This window comes from Eulemur rufifrons, chromosome 19 (assembly GCF_041146395.1).
Source record: "Eulemur rufifrons isolate Redbay chromosome 19, OSU_ERuf_1, whole genome shotgun sequence".
NCBI classification, from domain to species: domain Eukaryota; kingdom Metazoa; phylum Chordata; class Mammalia; order Primates; family Lemuridae; genus Eulemur; species Eulemur rufifrons.
The window spans coordinates 86,961,133-86,980,572 of record NC_091001.1 but is presented as its reverse complement, the minus strand read 5'-3'; the positions used below and the strand labels follow the sequence as shown (position 1 = coordinate 86,980,572).

Sequence of the window (19,440 nt, the reverse complement as noted above, 5' to 3'; positions counted from 1 at the left end):
AAAATAGGATCAGAAAAGAACATGAGGAATAAATGTAAGTAAATTTGACATTATAAGGTGAACTTCTCCAGACCTGCTAAAAGCCTGTTGGAAAATTCTAGGCTTGACATTAGATAATCTATGAAATGCCTTTTTGGGGGGGCAGCAGGGAGAGGGAAGTAGTACAAATCTAATTTCTAACCCAAAGTTGGTAGGTACAGTTAAATTTTCCCAGTAATATTTGCATATGCTCTGCTTTTTAAATTGGCTTTCAGAACTCTCTTATAATTTTCTGAGAAATACTCAATTATAAATAGAAGATCCCTGTTCAAAGTAGGAAAGCAATTTTCCCACACTTAGGTTTTTTTTTTTTTTTTTTAATGTGGGAAAGAGACTAGCCTAGATATTGACATTTGTTTTATTGGCCAGTTTGCCTATTGCTATGCTAATACCATATTGACTTAATTTCTATAGCTTCCTCCTTTATACATCCTTTCTACATTCATATAGTTCTGATATCTGCTCTTCAAAATTGTGTTGGCTCTTCTTGCACTTGCCCTTCCATATTAATTTTAGGCATGGGTTCCATAGGAAAATCCTACTGGAATTTGCTTAAAATTTCATCATAAATATAGATTAATTTGGGGCCATAGGAAATTGTTTTAAAACTAAGTTTTCCTACCCATGAATATCTTTTTCCATTTACTTAGGCAATCTTTAATGTTCTCAGATGATATTTTGCAATTTTCTACAGAAAAGTCATTTAAAAACGTTTGTGGAATTTTTTTTCATGGGTACCTTATATTTTTCCTGCTATCATAAATGCTATATTTTATAAACTTATGTATTCTAACTTGTTTTATAGAGTATAAGAACACAATTGACTTTGAAGAATTGATCATAAATCTTAATTAGTTCTTTTAGGTTTTCTATTCTGTTGAACAATCTATAAATAATGACCTATAGGAGATTGGTCTATAATTTTTATTTCTTATAATATCCTGTTTGGTTTTGGTATCAGTTATACTAGCTTTATAAAATGAACTGAGGGGTGTTCCGTCTTTAATAATTCCTTAGAAGAATTTAAATAAGTCTAAATTTTGGATATTTGATAAAATTCACTGTAAAACTATTCTGTGTTTATGCATGGGAGAGAGAGAGAGAGGAGTAAGATAAAGAGGGAGGGAGAAGGATAGGGATACATAATTTTGATTTAATTTATTTAATGGCTATAGGCACTTTTAAGTTTATGTTTTTATAAAGAATAACAGCTTTATTGAGCTATTGTTTATATACCATAGTTTATTAATTTAAATTGTACGGCATACTGGCTTTTAATTTATTTGCTGAGTTGTTCATTTTTAAATTGGGTTATTTTTTTTTTATTGTTGAATTGTAAGTTATTTATATATTCTGTGCATAAGACCCTTCTCAGATATATGATTTATAAGTATTTTCTCCCATTCTGTGGATGTTCTTTTACTTTTTTAATGGTGTCCTTTGAAGCACCAAAGTTTTTCCTTTTGACAAAATTCAACTTATATATTTTTTCTTTTGTCTCTTGTGCTTGTGACATTACATCTAAGAAACCATTGCCTAACCCAAGTTCAGAAATACTCACTCCTGTGTTTTTTCCTAAGAATTTTATTGTTTTAGCCCTTACATTTAGGTTTTGAATACATTTTGAATGAATTTTTGTATGTAATATAAGAGTTCGACTTTATTTTTTTGCACATGGCTATCCATTTGTCCCAGCATTATTTGTTGAAGAATATTATTTCCTCCGCTGAATTGTCTTGGCACTCTTGTCAAAATAAATTGATCATAAATGTAAGAATTTATTTCTGGGACCTTTAATTCTTAATACATGCTTAATGTCTCTTTCATATGTCTATCTTTATGCCAATGCTGCACTCTCTTGACTGCTGTAACTTTGCAGTAGATTTTGAAATCAGAAAGTATGAGTCCTCCAGCTGTGTTCTTTTACAAGATTATTTTGGCTACTCTTGGTCCCTTGCATTTCCATATGAATTTTAGAATCAACTTGTCAATTTCTGGGAGGAAAAAAATGTTATGTATCTTTATATACCTCCTTGAAACATTTTTTAGAACCAGCAGGGTTTCAATAAATAAAAATAAATTGTTTGCCTTATATGCCACCGAAAATAAAATGGGGGGTAGTATTAATTTGTAAACACTAAGTTAAAGTTAAAAGTTAATTTAAATAGGGTCTTGTAGACTGTTGTTAGGACTTGAACTTTTTCTGAGTGAAAGGGGGTACCATTGCAGAGCTGCAAGTATCAGAGGGGCATGATTTGACTTGCATTTTAAAAGGGATTACTCTGGATATTATGCATAATATTCAAAGGAGTTGACAATTATTTCTGCAATTTTAGATATATTACAGCTAATACTGACACAGAAGAACACAATTTTCCAATCTCTAAGTCATTTAACGCACATGTGGAAGAATTAAAGTTAGATGCCCTTCTTCAGAAGGCAGATCATTTACGTAGGGATGAATCTGGCAAGTTGGAGAGTTTTGAACTACTTTGTGACCACAAAGAAAAGGTAAGAGATAGGTGACAATAACATTGGATGTAGCTTTAATTTTTGATTTACTCTATCATCTTATTCATCTTATGACCATAATAATGATGTCACAGTTCATACAAGCTAAATAATTGATGCAAAATTTTTTATAAAATGACTAAAATTTTTAAAAGTAAATATGAGAGTTTATTAGACTCTATGGTCATAAAAATGAGAATCAGAGCTATAATTACACTGATTTACTTTTGTTTGATTTTTACTAGTTTGTCTATTTCATAGATATTTTATAAAAGGTAAAGAATGAGACAATATGCCAAAGCATATGGTACTACTTCTCTGGGGAGAGGGAGAACTACATTTTAAGTTTTCCGTCTAGTTATCAGTATAACAGCTATCAGTATTTAAAGCTGTTTCTGTCAACAGTCATTTGGTCATATTGGGCCTGAATCGGACAAGCCCATTCCTCTCACACTACCACTGGAAAAAAAAAAAGAGTTTGCAATATCTGAGGATTTAGCAATTCAAAACACATTTAAACACATTGTCTAAAACTTATCAAATCTCCAGCATTACAGTTATCAATAATTTAGGTAAAAAATATGACTGGTCTTTTGAGTATATGCAATTCGGTTTACCGATATTATCTGAAATACTCACTGAACTATTACATTGATTGTAAATAACTTAGAAAGAAAAAGAAGAGGATACCACAACCCAGGGAAAATGTATAGATTCTGGCACCTATACATTCTCTCTTTTGCGTAGGCAATAGGTGGAGCTAGTGTCTGGATAATACGAATTGGTTTTAAGATCCAAGTGTAACACGATATTAGGTCACATTTCTTAGCCATGAATATTTGGATTTAAAATGTTTCATACTTAAATATGCATATACATAGATTCAGTCATCTATAAATATCAGTTTACCTGCCTAAGTTTTTACAAGTTGCAGTAGAAAATAATTATAGTCGAAATAAGTTACTGAGTTAATCTGTGCAATTTTCTCTTTTCTTTTCAGTATAGAGATGAAATAGAGTTTATGTGGCGGTTTGCTCGTGCTTATGGAGACATGTATGAGCTATCTACAGATACACAAGAAAAGAAACATTATGCTAATATTGGTAAGTATTTTGTAAAGATTGATTATTCTTAAGTGGCAATTAGGATCTACAATAAACCACTAGTGAATTTTAATTAAAGCTAAATTATCTTAGCTAACACCAATTTGTTTACTATGTTTCAATATATCCTGATACCAAAAAAAAAAAAATCACAATCTCAGAACAGAAAAGTATTTTTAGGACTACAGTATATGTTCTTTAAAAATATTTGAGTATATTAGAATAGGCAACTGAAAAAACTCAAATTTCATTTTTTAAGTTTATAAAATCATAGAAAGTTAAGGTAGTAAGTGGCAGCATTTGAGAAACAATAATAGGTAGAGGACAATTATCTTCAGCTGTAGTCTATCATAATTAAAATTATCCAGCTTACTTCCTATAATGTAGGACTCCAGGTACTGCAAAGAAATGAGCTCTTGGGCTTTAGTTAATATGTTTTTTTCAAAATGTGTCTTGGCCGGGCGCGGTGGCTCACGCCTGTAATCCTAGCACTCTGGGAGGCCGAGGCGGGTGGATCGCTCAAGGTCAGGAGTTCGAGACCAGCCTGAGCAAGAGCGAGACCCCATCTCTACCAAAAATAGAAAGAAATTATATGGACAACTAAAAAAATATATATATATAGAAAAATTAGCCGGGCATGGTGGCGCATGCCTGTAGTCCCAGCTACTCGGGAGGCTGAGGCAGGAGGATCGCTTGAGCCCAGGAGTTTGAGGTTGCTGTGAGCTAGGCTGACGCCACGGCACTCACTCTAGCCTGGGCAACAAAGTGAGACTCTGTCTCAAAAAAAAAAAAAAAAAAATGTGTCTTGATGAAACAAGATTAACCTTGAGGTGATCATTGTTTAAGCTGAATGATGTGTACATGGTGGTTCATGATAGTGTCACCTATACTTTTTTGTATATTTTTGAAATTTTTCCTAACAACAGCAAAATAGCCAGAACGTCAAAGTGGTGGTGGTGTTTGTTTTTATATCTCACCCTTCCTCTCACTGGATTTCAGAGTGCTTTCTTGTAAAAGCCCCTGCCATCTTTAAGGACTGACATCAAAAACCTTTTAGTTCTTTCTTTATTCCAAAGTCTTCTCTTTTCCAGTTGTTTTATTCTCTATGATAGTGTGAGGAAGAAACAGTAAGAAAGATCTCATCCTGGTTTAGTGCCCTGTCATTTTTATTTCTAAGAAGGAAATATTACCAAACTCCTTGTAATCATGTTTCTTTCACTTGGAAATTTCTTTTCTGAATGACCTCTGCACTTTAATTTTCCCCCAGTGGGTTCTTTACATATTCATCATCAGATTTGTGGGGCAGTTTTTCTGTAGCACTCCAGTTTGTAGACCATGTACAAACTAGAATCCTAGAGAAGAGATTTATTAACTTCAAGGTAAATAAAAATTTAATGAAAAAGAACAAAGGGATTTATTTTCATATCTACTCAGAAAATCAAAGTGTATCTGTGTAAACTGTTCCAACATTCATCAATATTAAACACATTTCTTTTATAAACACACCCTGGGTATTATGCTAGCAGGTAGGAATAGGATAGCAAAATAGACATGGTCTCAAACTGCTTATGGCATTGTGGGGGAAGCAGTATTATTCAAATAATCATACATATAAAGAAACAAATTGAAATAAGCTGTTAATAACAAAGAGTGCAGGGTGTTAAGAGAGTGTATAACAGAAAGGAGGATATGATGGCAGAGGATGGAGGTTGATGCAGGGAAGTCTTTCTTATGGAAGTAACAGTTTCCCATAGGTAAAAATCACTTTAGATTTCCATTTTTAAATGGAATGGGAATTTAATTGAGTTAATGTATGCGATGGTGAAAAGGGCAAAAAAATAGTTTGGAGGAAATTCAAGGACAAGGATGGAACATAGGATTAAAATAGGATATATCCCCCCAAAAGAGGAAAGTTTTTAGTGCCAAAGAAAAAGGAGTAAAGCCTCAGATGTATTCACTCAGATATTGAACTACATCAAAAAGGAGTCCTCTTATTTATCCATTAAAGAAATATTTATTCAAAATTACTGTGTCTAGGAACAATGTTAAAATGGGGGGTGGAAGGAGGGAGAGGAGGAGAGAGGGAGGGACATGAATATGACTAAGAGGGTGCTGCACTAAGGAACTGACTCTAAGGCAAAGATCAGTACAGAGACAGCCGGTATAATTCAGTGTACAGGGAGTAAGTGCCTAGGAAACATACTGACCAAGTACACTGGAGCTGAGAGCAAGGTGAGGATTCGGACCAGCTGTTGAAGAATGTTGGGATTCAGCATGAGCAAGGAAGAAGTGCAGAAAGTTTTTTCTCATAACAGTATGTTTGAAATTGTTATGCTAAGGAAAGATTTGATCACTAGAGAGAGCAGAATTCTTTCATAAAACTCAAAGTGAATGTACCATTATGCAATGTATTTTTTGAAATACTGTGATCATAATTTGTATTCCAAATAAAATATGAATCTCATATTTAAAGGAACATTGTTATAATTTTCATAATTAACTGATTGATATGAATGCCTCAGAAAGATCACAAAATACAATTCTCTATGGGAAATAGCTTTCCTTTCGGTCTTCAGCTGCATAGATGAGGCTGCAAAACCAGTTTGTATATCATTAGACTTCCTTTTATATTCTCAATGATAGAATCACCTCTATTTAAGGCCTACAGTCATTCATTGAAAGTACTATTCATTTGACAGTGTAGCTAAAATGTTGATTTAGTTTTTAATGGTTTTACATTAAATAGTATGTTTTTAATCATTCATTTAAAAATTACTAACTCTTTAATATTTGTTCACAATGTAATATCAGTTATTATTAAATTGCTTTTTAAATTCTTTCCAATTTATGTAGATTTCTACATGGGATGGTTCCCTTAATAGATAGAGCTATAGAGTGTCAGCTTAACAAATTAACAAATAGGAGAATGGTTTTAGAATAAAAGATCCGTATTTATAAAGATTATCTCACCTACTTATTTAGAAAGGCATTTTACATCTCATTGGACAGTCTCTTCAAGACAATAATAATAATAAAAATAATGAAGCAGGGAAAAAAGAAGATATAAAACAAAATGACCCCTTTTGAGAAAGATTCTCAGAATGTAGTTCTGTTTTGTTGCAAGCATTTTGATTTGCCAAGCCATTAGACAAGCCTCTATCCAAATTTATTATATTGTTACAAATTGTTCTAAAACTAAGCATAATCATCTGGAGGAATTATTTATGTCACTGAGGCTATTCATTATCGTGAATAAGTAGGCAAGAACTTCTCAAGGAAGCCTCCCCTCACTCCTTTAGACAGAGTTACCCAGTCTGCTGTGCACTGTTTGCCCTGCTCTTATTCTTTGTCTGTGATTTGTTTATATACCTGCAGCCTACTGAGCTGTGAACCCTTAGAAGTCAAGAATTGTGTCTTATTTGACATTTTATTCCCAGATTTTCACACAAAGTGACACTTAGTAGACACACAGTAAATGTTTGAATGGATTACAAAAAATAATTTGTTATATTTTTAAGTAATGATTAAATGACTTTTCTTGCACTTAGTTAAATCAGTTAGTCCAGCGGGTGTCAAAATTGAACATACGTCGGAATCATTAAAACACAGATTGCTGGCCCGACCCCCAGAATTTGTGATTGAATACGTGGCTGAAAAGCTGCTTTTCTAACAAGTGTCCAAGTGATGCTGATGTGTCTGGTCTTAGGACCATACCTGGGGAACCACTGAGTTAATTCTATAATCCGCTTCCTACCAACTCATATCAAGGTGCTAAATATAAGTTCTTTTATCTTTCAGGAAAAACTTTAAGTGAAAGAGCTATTACTAGAGCACCCATGAATGGTCACTGTCACCTATGGTAAGTATATAGGATTTAAACAGTCTTTTAAATTCTAATATGCCTCTTTTTAAATTAAAATGGATTTTTCAAAGTGTTATTGACCCAAATATATGTAGTTGGTAGTACAGAAACTATTCTTGTTTTGTTTGTTCACATATTTCACTGAAAATTTCATAAATTATTTTTTTTTTGGAAAAAGGTCTCGCTTTGTTGCTGGGGCTAGAGTACAGTAGCATCATCATAACTCGCTGCAACCTCAAGCTCCTGGGCTCAAGCGATCCTCCCAGGGTAGCTGGGACTACAGGCCTGCTCCACCTCACCTGGCTAATTTTTATAGTTTTCGTAGAAATGGGGCCTTGCTATGTTGCTCAGGCTGGTATTGAACTCCTGGCTTCGAGCAATCCTCCTGCCTCAGCCTCCCAAAGTACTAGAATTATAGGTGTGAGCCACCATGCCTGGCTGAAAATTTCATAAATTAATCTATCAAGTCTAATGACTGTGAAGATGATGAATTATAATTAAATATAGTTTAATATAACATTTTATTTGAAAACAAATATTAAAATGATGTAATGTTTCTAACTGAAAGATGGAAAGAATGCTTCAAAGAATGAAAGCACATCAACCATTTCTTATACCTTGATGAGTCATGGTATACAAATTCCATAGGTCAGGAGCAGCCAATTATAATATAAAAAGCACAAAAAAGGAGGACTTAATTAGTTGGATAAGCCTAGGTAAATATCCTTGTGGCAAAAAAAAAAAAAAATTATTCTTGATTATGTTGTGTTTTGGACTCTTTCTATATTTATATAAATGTTATTTTATAAATATAAATTATAGATCATAAAACACAAACAAGAATATAGTGAATATTATTCCTTTTAATTATAGTTGCATTTGTACAACATTTTTTAGTTCCTTAGTTTTTTTTCTCCCCAGCAATATAGGTACCTTAGATGTTAGGAAGATGCAGTAATAAATGTGCAGACCTTTCCTGAGCATAGGTTTCCAGAAATCCACCCTTCTTTGGGGTTATTTTATTCCCCATAGAGGTACTTTTAGATAAAGTCTCCCTCAAAATGGCTCCCTTTCCACAGGTCCACATTTGTCTCACAGGAAACTCATTTTTGCCCCACCAAAATCTGAAGTACAAACCGTTTTCCCAAAGCAGACCTATTTCTTCACTCTGCCATCAGCAGGGGGAGCTCCACTCACAAACTCACTTAAAACTTCCCTGGGCAGGAATCAGCTAACATTTTAGGTGTCTCCAAACTCTAAGGGACATACACCAAAATATGAATAGTCTTTTGAGGCTGCTCTGGGGGGAGCAGGTAACATCCTGGTACAGATTTTTAAGATCACTTCCCTAAAACATAAAGGTCTTGACTGTTATTTCTATAGCCAGGTTTACCTAGATCATCTAATTTATTAATACATAATAGTAATACTAATAAGTTAACATATGTACGTATTTAAGTATTTCTGTTCTTCCACTACTACTAAGAATAACTGTAACAAATTTGTCCTGACCAAGCCATACTCTCTCTCTTTATCTCCTTTGATACTGGAGGTGTTTGGGAGCTGGTTATCCCTATTAGGATACAGAAAGACTATTCAAGTCCTGCTCAGAACTCTGAGCTCCATCTTCTCCTCTCCCTCCCCTCTTCTTCCTCCTCTCCTTTCTCCTCCTCCTCAGTTGTTCTTTCTATGCTGTCCTCTTTCTTCTCCCCATATGTATCTGTACCCATGAAGAATCACATTAAAAATGTACATTTCACATTAATCCTCAGTTTGAGGACATTCATCAGTGTGGGTTTCCAAATTTTCATAGAGGAACAATGTTGAATTTTCTTTGAGGGCTTCATCAGTACCTTGAGCTATATCTTGTGAGGCTAGATTATGTTGAACTCTCCTTTAATGGGTTTCCCAGTCTTCCACTAATCTGGCCACTTCTCCTGTGTTCATCTTTTTTCATTTTTTGTTGTGAACTAATTGCGTTGTTTATAACCATAGGATTTAACCCCAAGATTAAATCTTATCAAAATACACACAGAATAATGATCCTATTGTGTTTCACATGATTTCTTTTTCAATATCAGTTTTTAATTTTTAAAAATATTAAATCTAATCAGTTGATAAAAATTTAATACATTTAAATGGCAATTTAATCTTAATCCTTAGACTGTATATGTCCTACTGAATGCAAAATTTCCCATTCAATTAAATAGTAGAGGTTTAAGGTGATTAAAAAAGAGAGAAATTTAGACTTTAACTTGAGAAGCAATGGGTGAGATTTAGGTGAACTGATTCCATAATTAACTCTAATAAAATGTTAAGAAAAGATCTTATTCTGGAATCTTTTTCAATATGTTAAGATTTAATTTATTAGTATATTAACAGAACATTTTCTCATTCATTTAGCATGAATGCAAACTATATCCTGCAGATTAAGTTCGACTGCCTGTTTTTGTAAATAAAGTTTTACTGGAGCACAGCCATACCCATGCATTTGTGCACAGCAACAGAGTTGAGTAGTTGCAAAAGAGACTGGCCCCAAAGCCTAAAATGTTCTCCGTCTGGCCCTATAGCTAAAGTTTGCAGATGCATGGTTTACAGTGTTATATGATGAGCCTTCAATTTGAAACAAAAGATGTGATCTTTAAGGATAATTTTTCATAGAGGTTAATATTTGGGAATGATTGAAAAACACCTATCATTTTGAAGACTTAGTTTTATCTTTATCTTTTCCAAAATGAAATTGCTTTGTATCTATATGGCCACTTAAGCTTTCTATAAGATTCTGTTGTTTCTGTCATGCTGGCCAAAAATATTTCTAGAATGAAGAGAATAAAGTCACCAATGGATTTGTAGTTTGTCTGCCAAATAGGCCTGACCTTAATTATAAGTAATGTCTTACATATTTGTTGTGCTCTACCGTTTACAAATTATATCCACATGCCTTACAGCATGTGATTCATAGAACGGCCTGTTTTCATTTTATAGATGGGGTGAACAAGGCACGGTATGTGTGTGTGTGTTTGTGTGTGTTGATTAGTAATCAGGGCCACACAATAAGTATAAACAGAAACTAGAACTCAGATTCTGGATTCTTAAATGCTCAGTCTTTTTTCCAGTATAATATTCTACCTCTACTTTCTCATAGTATAAATAGCATTGGTGCTGACTCAAAAATACTACAGGGAAATTAATGGAGTTTTTTTAGTAGTTGTTGACATAGTATTAGAGTCAATTATTAAGGATATTCAATGTCAATGCAAAGAAAGTAGTATTCTTGTCAAAGTTATGTAGTTAGAACGACCTCTAGATGGAGGTAATATACCATATTGTGAACTAACTTTCTTCAGAGTTCGCATCGACCTGAGAGTTTGAGAATAAAATATTAAATTATTTTTTTAAATTATTGATATAAAAAAATAACACACACACACACACGTAGAATTGATTGAAAGAAAAGAAGAGATAAACCTTGGGGAGATAGTGGCCAGGTGAGCTTTGAGATACGTAAGAAAATAGATAGTATTTTGGACTTTAAAGAAGCAGATTTCAAAAAGATTATGAAAATGTAAGATTCTAATGACAGATTACTTAAAAGGGAAAATATACATATTTCATTTAATGATATTTATGAATCATGCATTTTTCCCCTTCACTCAGAGTAACTTGGAGAGACTGTGTTGAAGGAGCAAAATAAAAGCCTGGAGCTGTGCATAAGTAGTTCCAATTTTCAGGAAATAGAAGAGTGACTCCACTACTATAAACCAGTGAACATAGCATCTACTTCTTTGATTCCAGAAAGAAACATAAAGAGTTAGTTGGGTTGCTTTGTGAATCTCTAGATGAGGAAATAGCTTCAAGTAGACCCAACACAGATTTTTCTAAAAATGTGACGTGATCTGTTTTTTATTTTCTTGCTAGTAGATAGAATATGGAAATTGGCCTAATATATCTGGATTTAAGCAAGGCATTGAGGCAAGTTCACTCATAACATTCTTTGGACAAGATATAGAAATGTGAGCAAGCTGCTCACCAAGGCTGAGCAGGCTGACCAAGGTTTTGAGCCTCAGTTATTCAACAGATCACTGTCATTTTGGGGGCAAGTCTAGGGCCAGGTCTATAACTGAGATCCCAGTGTATTTAGTAATTGGGTCAGTGGATAAAGATATAGGAGGTATGCTTATAAAAGTACATGAAACACAAAATTAGGAGTAACAGGGTATATGATGGATGACAATAGTAATTCAAAAGATTTTAACATATTGAAAAGATACCTCATAAGATGCAAATTAATAGAAATAAATATGGAGGGGAAGGATGGAGAGAAAGGTGTCAAAAGTGACTAAGGACATTAGGGAAAACAGATGGAAATTTGAATAAATTGCTGAGCTTAGTTAATAATATTGTATTAATATTGGTTCATTGTGACAATTGTGTATTAATATTGTATATCAATATTGATACAGTTATGACAAATGTACTGCAATAATGTAAGATATAAACAGTAGGGAAAACTAGGTGTGGGGTATATGGGAACTGTCTCTACTACTGTAACTTTTTTGTAAATCTAAAGCTACTCTAAAAAAAAATGTATTTAGGCTGGGTGCGGTGGCTCACACCTGTAATCCTAGCACTCTGGGAGGCCGAGGCGGGTGGATCACTCAAGGTCAGGAGTTCGAGACCAGCCTGAGCAAGAGCGAGACCCCGTCTCTACTAAAAATAGAAAGAAATTATCTGGCCAGCTAAAAATATATATAGAAAAAATTAGCCGGGCATGGTGGCACATGCCTGTAGTCCCAGCTACTCAAGAGGCTGACGCAGAAGGATTGCTTAAGCCCAGGAGTTTGAGGTTGCTGTGAGCTAGGCTGATGCCACGGCACTCACTCGAGCCCGGGCAACAAAGCGAGACTCTGTATCAAAAAAAAAAAAAAAAAAATGAATTTAAATAGAAAGTGGCTCAAGATTTTAAGACCAAATAAATTGGAAAATGATAATGCCCATGACAAAAGTAGGGAATTTGGGGAGGTATTTGTGTGGAATTTGGAAGAATTGGAATTGCTCCCCAATCTGGAACTGTTTGGGAGGAATAATAGAACAGAATGGCAGAGAGCATTTCAAAAGAACATGGTGAATAGACTATTTGAATAGGCCTCTATATGTTAAAGAAATAGAATAAATAATTAATAACCTTCCAAAGTAGAAAGCACCAGGCCCAGATGAGTTCACTGGTAAATTCTACCAGATAGTTAAGGAAGAAATTATACCAATACTCTATAATCTCTTCCAGAAGATAGAAGAAAAGGCTATACTTCCTAACTCATTCTGTAAAGCCAGAAATACCCTAATACCAAAACCAAATAAAGACATTATAAGAAAAGAAAACTACAAACCGGTATCTCTCATGAAACTTACTTTCCCACCATTGAGAAACTAAGATCAGAAACAAAACCAGGATGTCCCCTGTCATCACTGCTTTTCAGCATCATCCTAGAAGTTATAGCTAATGCAATTAGACAAGAAAAGAAAAGAAAAGTTTTGCAAATTAGGAGGGAAGAAATAAAACCATCTTTGTTTGCAGATAACATGATTGTCCTTGTAGAATATTCCAAATGAATCAACAAAAAAAACCCTTAGAATTAAGCAATTATTGCAAGATTGCAGTATACAAGATTAATATATAAAAGTCAATCACTTTCTTATGTACCAGCAATGAAGAAGTGGAGTTTGAAATTAAAAACACATTACCATTTACTTTAGCACCCCCAAAATTGAGATACGTAAGTAAAAAAACTAATTAAATATTTACAAGGTCTGTATGAGAAAAACTGCAAAACTCTGATGAAGGACGTCAAAGAACTAAAAAATAAATGGAAAGATGGTCCATGTTCATAGATAGAGAGACTCCATATTGTCAAGATGTCAGTTTTTCCCAACTTGATCTGTAGATACAACACAATCTAAATCAAAATTCCAGCAATTATTTTGGGAATGTTGGAAAACTTAGTTCATACTGGTAGGCAAAAGACCCAACTCAATATTGAAGGAGAAGAACGAAGTTGGACAACTGACACTACTCAAAAACTTACTATAAAGCTACAGTAATCAAGACAGTATGGTATTGGCAAAAGAATAAACAAATGGATCATTGGAACAGAATAGGGAACCCAGAAATAGACCACATAAATAGTCTGTTGTCCCATAGAGATGTTGCCCCATGAAGATGTTGCTCCACAGATTAATATATTATATAGAGACAGAAATGATTTCAGGAGTTTTGCAGGACTTTGCCCTGAAGGAATATGTGAACCTGTTAGTTCACATATTAAAAGCTGCCTCACCTCAGGAGGGCATCTCACAGATCAGTGGCAGCTGCTTTCCAAGGTGACACTGCAATCTCAAACCTGTGGCTTTCTCCTATTTTGTACAACAAAGCAGGTTTGCATGGAGCCACGGTATGAGAGCTGATCAAAGAGTGCCTGCCCAACAGACAGACACCTGCGGCTAAAAACAGTTAGCCTAAGGGACAGTTCCTGCTTCACTCCTGACTACCTGTTGCAATCCACAATAACTAGATAAAGAAATATAGAGCCACTATATTTCTGTTTATCCTTTCTGCTAAAGTGATAGCTTTATCTTAGAGCTTAGAAGTTTGTCTTAGAAAGATTTTTGTAACCGTTTGTTCACATAGATAGAGTTAATTAAGGGATCTCCAGAAGCCTTTTGGGAGACTTTTAACCTAAAACGAACTACCTGGCAACCAATCACTGTACCTATAAATACTGATATGAAACTTTACATGGGGCCTCAGAGCACACAGGAATGCTGTGGGGTCTCCCAAGCCCCCACCCATAAAATCTATTCTTTATAAAACTGTACTTTCATCTCTGTGTATTTTATTTCTCTATTCTGTTATTTTCTATTTTCTATTATTTCCTTATCCTTTGCGATGACCCCTGCCTAAAGGACCCAATTTTTTGCTGGGAGCATAGCTAACTCCCCGCAATAGTCAACAGATCTTTGACAAAGAAGCAATGACAATACAATGAAAGAAAGATAATCTTTTCAACAAATGATGCTGGAACAACTGGACACCTACATGCAAAAAAAAAAAAAAAAAAATGAATCTAAACATAGACCTTACATCCTTCACAAAAATTAACTCAAAATGAAACATAGACCTAAATGTAAAGTGCAAAATTATAAAACTCCTGGAAGATAAGATAGGAGAAAACCTAGATGATCTCAGATGTGTTAATGACTTTTTAGATATAACATCAAAGGTACAACCCATAAAAGAAGTAATTGATAAACTGGACTTCATTAAAATTAAAAATTTCTGTGAAAAACAATGTAAAGAGAATAAGAAGATAAGTCACAGACTGCAAGATGCAAAATACACATTTGATAAAGGACTGTTATATAAAATACAAAGAACACTTTAAACTCAACAATAAGACAAAAAACAATACATTGTAAAAATGGACAAAATACGTGAACAAGACCTCACCAAGATATATAGATAGCAAGTCAGCATGTGGAAAGATGTTCAACATCATATCACATTAGGGAATAGTAAATTAAAACAAGAGTGAGATGCCAGTATACACCCATTAGAATGGCCAAAATCCAAAACACTGACACCAACTGCTGACAAGGATGTGGAGCAACAAGAACTCTTATTCTTTGCTGGTGGGAATGTAAAATGGTACATCCATTTTGGAAGACAGTTTGGCAGTTTCTCACAAAACTGAATATACTCTTACCATAGGATCCAGCAATCACACTCCTTGGTGAATACCCAAAGGAGTTGAAAACCTATGTCCATGCAAAAACCTGCACATAAATGTTTTTAGCAGCTTTATTCATAATTGCCAAAACTTGAAAGCAAGCAAGATGTCCTTCAGTAGGTGAATGGATAAATAAACTGTGGTACATCCAGACAGTGGAATATTATTTGGCACTAAAAAAATGAGCTGTCAAGTCATGAAAAAATATGCAGTAACCTTAAGTGCATATTACTAAGTGAAGAAAGCCAATCTGAAAAGGCTATGTACTGTATAATTCCAATTATATGACATTCTGAAAAATGCCAAACTATAGAGATGGCAAAAGGATCAGTGAGTGGTTGCCAGCGGGTGGGGGAAGGGAAGGATGAATATTTTTCATCTCAGTTATTAAGACACTGCAAGTAAAAATTAACACCTACTCTTTAAATATTTAGGTAAATGGATAGTTTGCCTTAGACAAAAACACTCTGAAATACTCTGAAGACTTTCTTTCCTTTTCTTTTTTTTTTTTTTTTTTGAGACAGAATCTTGCTCTGTCACCCAGGCTAGAGTGCCGTGGTGTCAGCCTAGCTCACAGCAACCTCAAACTTCTGGGCTCAAGTAATCCTCCTGCCTCAGCCTCCCGAGTAGCTGGGACTACAGGCATGTGCCACCACGCCTGGCTAATTTTTTCTATTTTTAGTAAAGATGGAGTCTTACTCTTGCTCAGGCTGGTCTCGAACTCCTGAGCTCAAGGGATCCTCCTGCCTCAGCCTCCCAGAATGCTAGGATTACAGAAGTGAGCCACTGTGCCCGGCTTTTACTCTGAAGACTTTCATATGGACAGAAACACTCTGTGAAAAGTAACATATCTTCAATTTTTAGAGTAAATAAGTAAATTGCTTAACAAATATTGTATGCAATTTATAGTCAAATATTTATGTAAATTTTGTATTCCTAATGGAAAAAAGTAAATAATCCATGGGATACACTGTTCTGGTAATGCAGTGTTTCCAGAAAGGTTTGAGGGAGACAAGGAATTTTGTGAAAAAGCATACTCCACAATTACCTTTGACTTTATTTGTTTTTAGTCATAATATTTATTTTTATTTTCAATGACATTAATGGAGATCATGAATTTTTGTTTTTATTTCTTAAGGAGGGAATGAGTTTTAAAAGGTTGGTTTTAATAATGTTTTTAAATTTATAAATCTGTTGACACATTTTTCAATTTAATACATATGTCATTAGACTTTCTTAGAGCTTTTTGGCTTTGATGTTGATGATGACCATGATAGTGGCAGGTAACATTTATTGACACTTCCTACATGCCAGGCAATGTTCTAAGCACATTATCTGTTTTAGTTCATTTTACCCTCACAACATACAGAGAAGTATTGTTAGTATCTCCAATTATAGGTGAGGGAACTGGCTTCATGTAAATGTCAAGTATTAATATTTATTATTGTTAGGGCCCTTGTATCTATATAAATACTTTTGCTAAATATTAATGAATGCTTTAGAGATTTTTGTATTGTTATGCTTTGGTGATATTTGATTAAAAATTGATACAATAGCCACTGTTTGTATTCTTTTCAGGTATGCAGTTTTATGTGGCTATGTATCTGAGTTTGAGGGCTTACAAAACAAAGTCAACTATGGACATCTCTTCAAGGTATTTCTTGACATTAAAAATGTTTAAATGTAGCTATATGTTCCATTAACAGGTATAAATCAGATTATTCAACAAATTAAGCTCTGGGAATTTGTTATTTTTTTAAACAGGAAATGGCACTCTTAAATAGTACTGTGACAAAAAGAATCAAACTATGAATATTTGAGTAATTAAAGATTATTATTAGTCAGGATCCTGAAAGATGTCACAGAGTAGATGAGTATTATTTTTCAAAGATAGAGGATTAGCCTTTTGGTCATGAGCTCGCTAACATCGTAAGTGTGACTGGGACTAAGTAGTTAACAATATTCACATGTTGACTTAGTGGGGAAATAGGATCCAATCTAGGAGCCTAAATTTACCATGATAGATAAACAAAATAAGTAATCCACATACACATAATTTATTATTAATCCCTTGAGCTCAATAATTACAGGGATGACCAAACAGTTTCCTATAACCATTTTGATAATGCCAGGGGAATAGATCTTCTCCCATCTGGTTCTGCTATTTTTTCTTCCATTATACCCTATTCTGTGTCATTTGATATCTGTAAGCTCACTTCTGATTCAGTAAGTATCAGCTGGGCAAGTCATGGGCAGACAAGCATTTGACTTTGGTACTTTCTATTTTTATTGCAACATTTTGGTTTTACATTATACATAACCTTATTAAATCATAGTCACAGTTCTGGTTGTGGTTGCAAGCAATCATTTTTGATAATTGAATTATTGATAATGATAATTGTATTGTATTAATGATAGGGATGGGATGGGGACTGAGACAACGTTATAAAACTGCTTTAGAGTTTACTAGGCATTGGCATTAGTTCCATTCAACAACATCTGAAACTTGGGAGATGACTTTTCCTTTCTATGTTTCTTTCAGGAGCATCTAGATATAGCAATCCAACTTTTACCTGAAGAATCCTTTTTGTATTACCTGAAGGGGAGATACTGTTACACTGTAAGTTGAATGCCCTTATTTATAAATCTTGTTTGAATATACTATGATTATGTGATGCATTTTCAGTGACTTATTTATGCTTTTATTTTTACCAAGTGCCTACTTTGGGGAGAATTATAATATCAGTATACATTTTATATGAATGTATAACATACATATTTTATAATTTTGTATGAATTTATGGTTTATACTTATTTTTAAAATTGATAATATATATTTTATAATTTATACACTTATAACTCTATATATTTATATATTATATGTGATATTTTATATTTATACATATATGTATGTCATTTTTCTTTCCTGCCTTTCTCTTTCCCCTTGGAGTAGTCATACTCTCTCCCTTTTTGGCTGTCCCAGGTTTCCATAAAAAGGAAGTGCTATTGGTGAATGAGAAAAGAGGTAACTTTTTCACTGAGGCAGAAAGAGAATTAGAGATGAAGAAGGGAATTTGCTTTTATTGAACACCTGCTACGTGTCAAATTGCCAAATGCACATTACATACTTTATATTTCTTGTTGCATTTAATCCTTAAAATAGTCCTATGAAGCAGTTATTATTATGCCAGTTGTTTTGTTTTGTTTTGTTTTGTTTTATGACAGGGTCTTGCTCTGTCTACCCAGCTAGAGTGCAGTGGTGTCATCATAGCTCACTGCAACCTCAAACTCCTGGGCTCAAGTGATACTCCTGCCTCAGTCTCCCAAGTGGATAGGAATACAAGCATGTGCCACCATGCCCAGCTAATTCTTTCTATTTTTTATAGAGAAGGGATCTCGCTCTTGTTAAGCTGGTCTTGAATTTCTGGCCTCAAACAATTCTTCCACCTCAACCTCCCAAAGTGCTAGGATCACAGGCACTGCATCCCGCAATTACACCAGTTTTAAAGATAAGAATCTGAGTCTTCCTGATGTTAAGAACCTTCCCAAAGTTCCATTTAATTAGTTGATGAAAGAACCAGCATTGAAATTCAAACTTCATACTTTTTACATAGTGTACCATAGGAAACTTACATTTTCACAAAGAAAAACGGGAAAAGGTGTATCATCTGTTTTCCCCACTCTGTGCAAGTTGTGAGATTGCAAAGTCAAATAATATAATAGAATGATTACAGCCCTCGGATTTTTAATAATCTACTTAATGTTGCAAAATACACAATGTTGTCTTCATTCTCTGAAATACCGCGCTTTAACTATAATTTTCATTTGCTAAGGTTGTACTACCTTCAAACAACTCACATCGTTTACTTTCTATTTGTTTTTTTGTTGATACCACATTATCTGAAAGCTCCCTGAGGACAAAGTCCACATTTTATATTTCTTGGTATTCTTTTCAGCATCAAGCTCAGTTCCTTACACTTAAAATAAGCTTCTTCACAAGTATTTGTTGCTTGTATAATTGATGGACTGAAACTAGAAAAAAAGTACAAAAAACAAAGACTATAAAAAACAGTAGTAATAATGACTACTATGTACATGGCTCTTGTAAGCATTTTAATGGTGGTGATCATTTTATATGTGG

General features: G+C 34.0%; 1 protein-coding gene across 4 annotated transcripts in view; it reads left to right on the top strand.

The window, feature by feature from the left end:
- RMDN2 (regulator of microtubule dynamics 2) overlaps window positions 1-19,440 on the top strand; it is a 63,046-nt gene that overhangs the window by 26,810 nt on the left and 16,796 nt on the right. For all 4 annotated transcript variants that reach the window (XM_069494307.1, XM_069494308.1, XM_069494310.1 and 1 more), the window contains 5 exons: window positions 2,376-2,550; window positions 3,551-3,653; window positions 7,452-7,512; window positions 16,878-16,953; window positions 17,842-17,919. In XM_069494307.1, coding sequence (XP_069350408.1) covers window positions 2,376-2,550; window positions 3,551-3,653; window positions 7,452-7,512; window positions 16,878-16,953; window positions 17,842-17,919 — 493 coding nt within the window. The remainder of the gene's footprint in view (window positions 1-2,375; window positions 2,551-3,550; window positions 3,654-7,451; window positions 7,513-16,877; window positions 16,954-17,841; window positions 17,920-19,440) is intronic.